At 52.2% G+C, this 9,886-nt stretch overlaps 1 protein-coding gene across 1 annotated transcript in view; it reads left to right on the forward strand.

Moving 5' to 3' along the window:
• The window catches only part of NUP98 (nucleoporin 98 and 96 precursor), a 63,694-nt gene extending 54,879 nt beyond the window's left edge, over positions 1-8,815 (forward strand). The window contains 8 exon segments of the mRNA XM_040339745.1: positions 3,029-3,172; positions 3,556-3,698; positions 5,381-5,602; positions 6,341-6,582; positions 6,667-6,821; positions 8,140-8,251; positions 8,523-8,635; positions 8,637-8,815. Of these exon segments, the coding sequence (XP_040195679.1) occupies positions 3,029-3,172; positions 3,556-3,698; positions 5,381-5,602; positions 6,341-6,582; positions 6,667-6,821; positions 8,140-8,251; positions 8,523-8,635; positions 8,637-8,738 (1,233 nt within the window). The 3' untranslated portion in view covers positions 8,739-8,815.
• Positions 8,816-9,886: the final 1,071 nt, after the last annotated feature.

Below are 9,886 nucleotides of genomic sequence, written 5' to 3' on the forward strand. Positions count from 1 at the left end.
CGGGGCTCCCTTCAGAGTGGCGTGTTCCCAACCCTGGGCGGGGCTCCCTTCAGAGTGGCGTGTTCCCAACCCTGGGCGGGGCTCCCTTCAGAGTGGCGTGTTCCCAACCCTGGGCGGGGCTCCCTTCAGAGTGGCGTGTTCCCAACCCTGGGCGGGGCTCCCTTCAGAGTGGCGTGTTCCCAACCCTGGGCGAGGCTCACTTTTTAGAAGGGGAAATACTACTCCACCCCCCCGTTTCATAGTCCAGCAGACCCAGCTAGATCCAATACAGGTCCCCCTCCAAAAGGCGTTTTGCCAGGAAAGTCCATCTGTGTTGCCGTTTTTTTTGTGATCCCGGCCTCTACTGCACAGTAAAGTTGTAGCTCCACCGCAGTAGGTGTCCACTGTCCCCGAACAAGTGAACACTGTGAAGGATCGTCCATTGAGATACGACCTGAAGTGTTTTCAGGGCCCACACCAGAGCCAAACATTCTTCTTCCATGGCTGCAAACCACCCTACCTGCCCTCCCCCTTACCACTGCTCACAGCCCGAAGGTGGAGGCATCTGAATGGTCACACACACATTTGGGGCAGAAATCGAAGTGTTTTGCAGGCGCTGGGAAGTATTTCCGCACTCTGTGGACCACAAGGCCTGAGGCGGAATATTCTTTCTGGTCAAGTCAGTCAGAGGTTTGGCCATCGGGCAATAGTTGGGGACAAAGCCTCGGCTTTAGCTGGTTCGGGACACTGTTGCTCACAGCCCGCCCGAGGTACTGAACATCGGACATTCCTTCCAGCTTTAATGTTGGCCCTGATGCGCTCTAACACGGTACCTAAGTGCAGTAGATGTTCCTCTATTACTGTATGTCATCCAGGTATGCACAGGCCTAATTCTGGAAGCCATCAAGTCGATCTACCCTCCTCTGGAACATCACCAGAGCATTCTTCATCCCGAATGGCATGACCTTTTAGACTGGTACAAGCCTGAAGGGGGTGAAGAATGCTGATTTTGGCTCCAGAGGAAACTGCCAGCACCCTTTGCATAGGTTAAGTGTAGTTGGGAAAACTACCTCGGGCATTGCGGTCGAACAGCTCGTTGGCATGGGGATAATCGCTAACCCTTCTCCCGATTTCTTCTTTTTCTTTTTCTTCTCTCACAGATTTGGGTACCCGGTAAGCCCCCTGCCAGATAGGTAGCTGTCCCCGGCGCTCTACTCTGTGCACTTCCATAGTAGTGTATCTAGGCTTGGTGGAAGACCTGCCTAAAGGACTGGCCTGATCCTCCAGCCTTAGCTGCCCGTCTGACCTCACTGTCTCTATCCCTTGCTCCGGCAGGGGAAGGTTCTCGGGATCTACCCTTGCTGGATCACCTATATGGCGGCTGTGACACGTACCCAGAACTATGTCCGTCATCAAAGCTTCCTCTGTCCAGAACCGGCACTATCCAAGGCTCTTTAGCTCCCCAGTCACCAGACACCTCAGTCTAGGGTAGAAACCAGCAGACTACTTTATTTTCACTCATGTTACACAGATATCCCACTTCAAGGTGCTTCCCCCCCCCCCCCCTTGGATTCAGGGTGGGTTGAGCTGTCCAATGACAATGGACACACAGGTCAGGTGTCAGCTGCTGGAGGAATCCTCCTCCCTCTTTCCTCACAGCAAGACACTTGCACATCCCATAATTTGAGGCAGACGCCACAATAGAATACAGTCACACCCCAAACCATCACAGCAAATAGTACACAACAGCATGAGACAACACAATATATACATATATACAACATTGAGTCTGACTAGCACAGATCATAGTGGGGTTCTCAGTCACCCTCAGTCACCCCTATTAGAGACACAGGGTGATCTACACATAAGAGGGTCGGGAAAGCTGGACACGGAGCCTCCAGAGCTCTCCAGGGCAAGCTGAGCCCCACAAACCCCCCACCCGAAGTCGCTCCTGTCACAGCGGCTATCTCCCTGAGCCCCTCTTGGTACGCTTTGGAAAGTCTGCCAGACTTTCATCTGAGCACTTGGCTACCAGGTAGGTAGTGTTGCACATTTGCGGCACTACCTGTTGGTGTCCCTGCCAAGAGGCCTGTAATTTGTCCGATTTTGGTAGGCTTGAGGGCAAGAACTTCTTACCCTACAGCCAGGGTGTAATTTTAGGTGGTACCACCGATTCTGCCGCCCTTGAAGGTTCTGCAGCATGGTGTCCCTTCAGCCGGTCCCTGAGCGCTAGTATTTACCCTACCACAGAGGTCTCCTTAGCCCCTACACCACCTTCCTCAATGAGCTCCAAGTAGATCTAGTGGCCCCCTCGCCCATCTCCCATACAATAACAGATTATTTCAGCACTTCCCGGTAAGCGAACAGGAGGTGCGTCAGAAATTTTCTCCATATCCCGGTGAGAAGTTGCAAACGTCCGCAGTAATTGCTTCTTCGTCCCGTTAAATTGCTCCCTTAGTCCCGGGGGTGGTAGGGAGAGCACTGTAGAAGCTTAATTCCACATCTGCTGGGTCGGGTCCCTTGGTCAGAGATCATCTCCTGAGGGAAACCCACCCCGGCAAAGATCTGGAGCACCACGGTCTCCACATGGATGTACGTGAGGGCAATTGTCTCTCGGTAACGAGTAGCATAATCTACCAACGTCGAGATGTATGGATACAGTAATCCCCCATAACAGATATAGCGTCTTCTTTCTAATGCCCCAGGGTCCATCCCTGCCCTCTCCCTGTTACTAGCTAAGGTCGGGTCAGATGGTAGTTCCAGGTAGTCTGTCTGGCGTTAGGAGTTGGGTCTTACCTGGGTCTCACCATGGAGCACCTCATCCACTCGCCTTGCCGGGTGGTCACAGGGCCGGCTTCTGGGGATGAATCCACAAGGAAAGATGTCCCAAATCATTTCCAAGTAAATCCCGCACCCTCCTGGATCCTCAGTAGTCGTCCTGTACAGGAAGGGGAACGTAAATGAGGACTTTTATTGGTCAAAGTTCAGTGCTGCACTTGTTCTGCCAAATCTAATGTGACCAGAAGTGTGTTCTCTCCCCTCCCCCCAGGTATGGCAATCTTCTGATAAGAAATCCATCAACGTCTGCTCACAACTGGACTGGAAGCGAGCGCTGGCTGTTCACCTCTGGTACATGCTCCCGCCTACCGCCCCCATCGCCCAGGCACTACAGAAATACGAGGAGGCTTTTCAGGTAGCACTTCTCTATTGAAACGGACTGCCAGATAACAGGACTGACTCCTCCTCCTTTTCTACTGACTGCCAGATACCAGGACTGACTCCTCCTCCTCCTTTTCTACTGACTGCCAGATACTGGCACTGACTCCTCCTCCTCCTCCTCCTCCTCCTCCTCCTCCTCCTCCTCCTCCTCCTCCTCCTCCTCCTCCTCCTCCTTTTTCTACTGACTGCCAGATACTGGCACTGACTCCTCCTCCTCCTCCTCCTCCTTTTCTACTGACTGCCAGATACTGGCACTGACTCCTCCTCCTCCTCCTCGTCCTCCTCGTCCTCCACCTCCTCCTCCTTTTCTACTGACTGCCAGAGAATGGGACTGATGGACCTTTTCCCTCCCCCCAGGTGTCGAATGAGGGACAGTGCTATGCATCCTATCCTCTGCCTTCATACCTGGAGAACGCTGACCTTGCTATGGAGTCTGAAACCTCCCCACCACCTATGCAGAGAGACGTCTGCTTCCACCTTCTGAAGCTGTACAGTGACAGGTGAGAGTACACCTCCATGGTATAGGAGAAGGCTGGTCATTACAGGGGAGGGAGATCAGGTCAGGGTGAGGTTATGGTTGATGTTCTCTGGTGATTGGGCCTCAGGGGGAGGTTATGGTTGATGTTCACTGGTAATTGGGCCTTAGGGGGGGGTTATGGTTGATGTTCACTGGTAATTGGGCCTTAGGGGGGGTTATGGTTGATATTCTCTGGTGATTGTGCCTTAGGGGGGGTTATGGTTGATGTTCTCTGGTGATTGGGCCTCAGGGGGAGGTTATGGTTGATGTTCTCTGGTGATTGGGCCTCAGGGTGAGGTTATGGTTGATGTTCTCTGGTGATTGGGCCTCAGGGGGAGGTTATGGTTGATGTTCTCTGGTGATTGGGCCTTAGGGGGGGGGGTTATGGTTGATGTTCTCTGGTGATTGGGCCTTAGGGGGGGTTATGGTTGATGTTCTCTGGTGATTGGGCCTTAGGGGGGGTTATGGTTGATGTTCTCTGGTGATTGGGCCTCAGGGGGAGGTTATGGTTGATGTTCTCTGGTGATTGGGCCTTAGGGGGGGGTATGGTTGATGTTCTCTGGTGATTGGGCCTGGGGGGGGGGGGGTTATGGTTGATGTTCTCTGGTGATTGGGCCTGGGGGGGGGGGGGGTTATGGTTGATGTTCTCTGGTGATTGGGCCTGGGGGGGGGGGGTTATGGTTGATGTTCTCTGGTGATTGGGCCTTAGGGGGGGTTAGGGTTGATGTTCTCTGGTGATTAGGCCATAGGGGGGGGGTTATGGTTGATGTTCTCTGGTGATTGGGCCTCAGGGTGAGGTTGTGGTTGATGTTCTCTGGTGATTGGGCCTTAGGGGGGGTTATGGTTGATGTTCTCTGGTGATTGGGCCTCAGGGTGAGGTTATGGTTGATGTTCTCTGGTGATTGGGCCTCAGGGGGAGGTTATGGTTGATGTTCTCTGGTGATTGGGCCTGGGGGGGGGGGGGGGGGGTTATGGTTGATGTTCTCTGGTGATTGGGCCATAGGGGGGGGGTTATGGTTGATGTTCTCTGGTGATTGGGCCTGGGGGGGGGGTTATGGTTGATGTTCTCTGGTGATTGGGCATCAGGGGGAGGTTATGGTTGATGTTCTCTGGTGATTGGGCCATAGGGGGGGGTTATGGTTGATGTTCTCTGGTGATTGGGCCTTAGGGGGGGGTTATGGTTGATGTTCTCTGGTGATTGGGCCTTAGGGGGGGTTATGGTTGATGTTCTCTGGTGATTGGGCCTCAGGGTGAGGTTATGGTTGATGCTCTCTGGTGATTGGGCTTCAGGGGGGGGGGGGGGTTATGGTTGATGTTCTCTGGTGATTGTGCCTTAGGGGGGGTTATGGTTGATGTTCTCTGGTGATTGGGCTTCAGGGGGAGGTTATGGTTGATGTTCTCTGGTGATTGGGCCTCAGGGTGAGGTTATGGTTGATGGTCTCTGGTGATTGGGCCTCAGGGTAAGGTTATGGTTGATGTTCTCTGGTGATTGGGCTTCAGGGGGAGGTTATTTGGCATCTACAGTGGTAGGTGGGTTTTGTTGAGGTTATGGGGGGCCTTCTCTGTGAGATGAGGCTCAGGGTGTGGTTACCAGGGATCTTTTGTGGTGACTGACCTTTCTCTATATAATAATTTGGGGGTTTTCATCTTGTGCCTCCTCTGTAGATCTTACGACCTCCGCCAGCTCTTGGACCCCCGAAGTATCACCTCTGACCCCTTGGACTATCGTCTCAGTTGGCACCTCTGGATGGTACTACAGGCCTTAAATTACACCCACCTGTCGGCGCAGAGCCAGGGAGTGCTGCACACCAGCTATGCCGCTCAACTGGAGAATGTGGGGCTGTGGGAGTGGGCCGTCTTCGTCATCCTTCACATACCTGACCCTGTGTACGTATTTCTCCGTATCATTCCTCCGTATCATCCTTCACCCTGACCCCGTGTACGTATTTCTCCGTATCATCCTTCACCCTGACCCCGTGTACGTATTTCTCCGTATCATTCCTCCGTATCATCCTTCACCCTGACCCCGTGTACGTATTTCTCCGTATCATCCTTCACCCTGACCCCGTGTACGTATTTCTCCGTATCATTCCTCCGTATCATCCTTCACCCTGACCCCGTGTACGTATTTCTCCGTATCATTCCTCCGTATCCTCCTTCACCCTGACCCCGTGTACGTATTTCTCCGTATCATCCTTCACCCTGACCCCGTGTACGTATTTCTCCGTATCATTCCTCCGTATCATCCTTCACCCTGACCCCGTGTACGTATTTCTCCGTATCATTCCTCCGTATCATCCTTCACCCTGACCCCGTGTACGTATTTCTCCGTATCATCCTTCACCCTGACCCTGTGTACGTATTCCTCCGTATCATTCCTCCGTATCATCCTTCACCCTGACCCCGTGTACGTATTTCTCCGTATCATCCTTCACCCTGACCCTGTGTACGTATTTCTCTGTATCATTCCTCTATATCATCCTTTACATTCCTGACTCCATGTCTGTAGTCCTAATGCGAATCCTGTTCATTATGTGATACTTCAGTATTAGACTTGTCTGCTAATAATAAAGGAGAACTCTTCCTCTAATACGAGAACACTTCTTGGCTCTTCCCTTTCTTTAGTGTTCGGGAGTTGGCTGTGCGAGAGCTCCTGATCCGACACTGCGTCCTGCGGGAGACTCCGGAGTCGCTGATGAAGGAGAAGTTCCTGGTTGAGAAGCTCTGCATCCCGGCACAATGGATCCACGAGGCCAAAGCCATCCGTTCCAGAAGAGAAGGAGACCAACACAAAGAGGCCACCTACCTCCTGAGAGCTGGCCACTGGAACCAATGTCACCGGCTGGTCTCCCGCCATCTGGCTTCAGGTCAGAACCACAATCTTCTCTTAAGCATTCCGAACAGCCGGTCTTCCCGGGGAGTGTCTTTTTAATGTCCTTTTTGTCTTCCAGATGCCATCATAAATGAAAATTACTCCTACCTACACAGCTTTTTAGATGAATTGTCCCGTCCTGAGAACTGCGTCCACATCCAGGGGTGGGACACGGCAGGACAGGTCTGCTTGGATTACATCACTATCATAGAGATGCTGAACAGTATCCGGCAGGTGAGGCGGAGCACCAGGTTATAGGGCATCTTCTCTAGTGGATGGGGCAAGGTTGAAGAGGGGCTTTTCTCTGGTCCGTAGAGCTCAGGATTAGGTTATGAGGGATCTTCTGTGCTGGATGGAGCTCAAGGCAAAATTATTGGTGTGATCTTGACTGGGTGATGGGGCTTCAGGATGAGGTTATGGGGGAATCTTTGGAAGATTCAGCTCAAGACAAGATTATGGTCGATTTTTCTGTGGTGGGTGAGGCTCAGGGTGTGGTTATGGGAGGTCTTTTTTTTTTTTTTTTTTTTTTTTTTTTTTAAGGTGAAGCTCATAAGGTTATGAGGAATCTTCTCTGGGAGATGGTTTAGGAAAGGCTATGGAGGATCTTCTGTGGTGAGTTGGGCTCAGGTTGAGGTTATGGTGGATCTTCTCTGGTGAGTTGGGCTCAGGTTGAGGTTATGGTGGATCTTCTCTGGTGAGTTGGGCTCAGGTTGAGGTTATGGTGGATCTTGTCTGGTGAGTTGGGCTCAGGTTGAGGTTATGGTGGATCTTCTCTGGTGAGTTGGGCTCAGGTTGAGGTTATGGTGGATCTTCTCTGGTGAGTTGGGCTCAGGTTGAGGTTATGGTGGATCTTCTCTGGTGAGTTGGGCTCAGGTTGAGGTTATGGTGGATCTTCTCTGGTGAGTTGGGCTCAGGTTGAGGTTATGGTGGATCTTCTGTGGTGAGTTGGGCTCAGGTTGAGGTTATGGTGGATCTTCTGTGGTGAGTTGGGCTCAGGTTGAGGTTATGGTGGATCTTCTCTGGTGAGTTGGGCTCAGGTTGAGGTTATGGTGGATCTTCTCTGGTGAGTTGGGCTCAGGTTGAGGTTATGGTGGATCTTCTCTGGTGAGTTGGGCTCAGGTTGAGGTTATGGTGGATCTTCTGTGGTGAGTTGGGCTCAGGTTGAGGTTATGGTGGATCTTCTGTGGTGAGTTGGGCTCAGGTTGAGGTTATGGTGGATCTTCTCTGGTGAGTTGGGCTCAGGTTGAGGTTATGGTGGATCTTCTCTGGTGAGTTGGGCTCAGGTTGAGGTTATGGTGGATCTTCTCTGGTGAGTTGGGCTCAGGTTGAGGTTATGGTGCATCTTCTCTGGTGAGTTGGGCTCAGGTTGAGGTTATAGGGGACCATCTCTGTAAGATGAGGCTCGGGGTGTGGTTATCGGGGATCTTTTGTGGCTGGTGTGGTTTAGAAGAAGGTTATGGGGAATTTCTTCTGACAGGTGGGGCTCAGGGTGAGGTTTTGGGGCTTCTCTGTGGCGGGTAAAGGATGACCGATTTTTCTCTTTCTCTTGTAGAGTGAATGTTCGGTGTATGAGTTGGAGAGGTTACACAATAAAGTCATCTCCGTCTGTAACCGGGTGGAGCAAATCCAATGCTACAAATCCAAAGACAGGTTGGCTCAGTCCGGTAAGTGGTGGCCAATCCTTATCCTGGGTTTCGCTGGAACCACCAATAAGAAGGTCTGCTGATCACACAATGGAATGGGGGGGGGGGGGGGTTATTATGTCAGGGAACTCCCCTCACTTCATTGATTGGGAAATTCCTGTATAAGTTTTATTTCTTGTTCCTGGTCATTCAGCACTTTGAGTAGAAATCGGATCTCTATGGTGGGGTTGGCTCTGTGAATGTTTGGCGTCTTCGGCGTATCGACTTCTAACCAAGTTTTTTGTTTTTCCAGAAATGGCGAAACGCGTTGCCAACATCCTCCGCGTCGTCCTTCGTTTACAGCATTCACCAGAATCTGACGACTCCTCCGCCGACCTCCAGCGAGTCCCCCTCAGACTTCTCGCCCCCCCACATCGGCCGACTCCCCATGCCAGAGGACTATGCTATGGAAGAACTCCGCAGTCTCACGCAGTCTTACTTGAGAGAACTGACTTTGCGCAGCCAGTAGAGGGCGGCCTTGTCCGGTCATGTGATATATTTTTTTTTCCTCCTCTCTGGATACCTTTTGTATTTCCAGCCCCCCTCCCCCCCGGAGAGCCGGCTCAGAGCCCCAGGAGGTGCCGTTTTCTGAATGTGAACCACAAATTAAAGGAGAAGTCCAAGATTTCTATAGACATAAAGCCGGCTCTCTCTGCCCGCCCTCTGGTGCCACTCAGGAGTCTGGTTTGCATATTGGGGCCCTGTAGGTGGGTAGAGAAGGCCAGGGGTGGGGGAGGGGGGAGAGTATTTTTATTGGTGTGTGCGTGTGTGTATATGTAAAGAATCTTCCACTTCTCCTTTAATGACGTCCTCCTGTGATTGGTCGATTGATGGGAGGGGTGTCTGTATACGTTGTAATGACGTCCTCCTTAGATGAGGTGATGGGAGGAATGTACATTGTAATGACGTCCTCCTGTGATTGGTCGATGATGGGAGGGGGGGCGGGGTGTCAGTATGTGTTGTAGTCATTCAGAGGTTTCCTATGTACAGAGTTTTTTATGTGGATTTTCTCTGAACTGGCGTGATTTTCCTTCACACCTCCCGGGTTCCGTCTGCCAAAGTAGGAGGAGCGTCTGGTTGGGTGTCACAATGATGCGTTTGATTTGCTTGGCCTATCGCTGTTCTCATTGCCTGTGTGGGTGTGTCGTCAGCCAGTGACCTGCAGCTGGGGGGCGCTCTGGTTGTCGGGGCCACCCTTTTCATTTGAAGGAAACCTGTACTGGGCTGTATGGTGTCTGAGCTCTTATCGGGGGACCATCGCACCAACCCTCTGACGATCCTTGATGGGGGCAGAGGCTTCATACAACCCTTGGAAGTTCAGCACCAGACTGAGGGTCACCAGGTGGGGAGGGTCTCTTACCTGGCTGGCCTATCATTTGAGTCTGCCCAGATATGAATGTTACCCCCCCCCTGTCCCTGACCCTCCCCATTACCCATCACCTGGCTCTTGATGGCTGGGCCACCCAACACTCTCCATGTATAGGTATTACCCCTGTCCCCAACTCTCCCGGCTGAGGGTCACCCATCGCCTGACCCTCGATGGCTGGGCTACCCAACTCTCTCCATGTATGGGTTATGCCCCTATCCCCAACTCTTCCCCCGTTACCCATCGCCTAA

This window comes from Rana temporaria, chromosome 2 (assembly GCF_905171775.1).
Source record: "Rana temporaria chromosome 2, aRanTem1.1, whole genome shotgun sequence".
Classification (NCBI taxonomy): domain Eukaryota; kingdom Metazoa; phylum Chordata; class Amphibia; order Anura; family Ranidae; genus Rana; species Rana temporaria.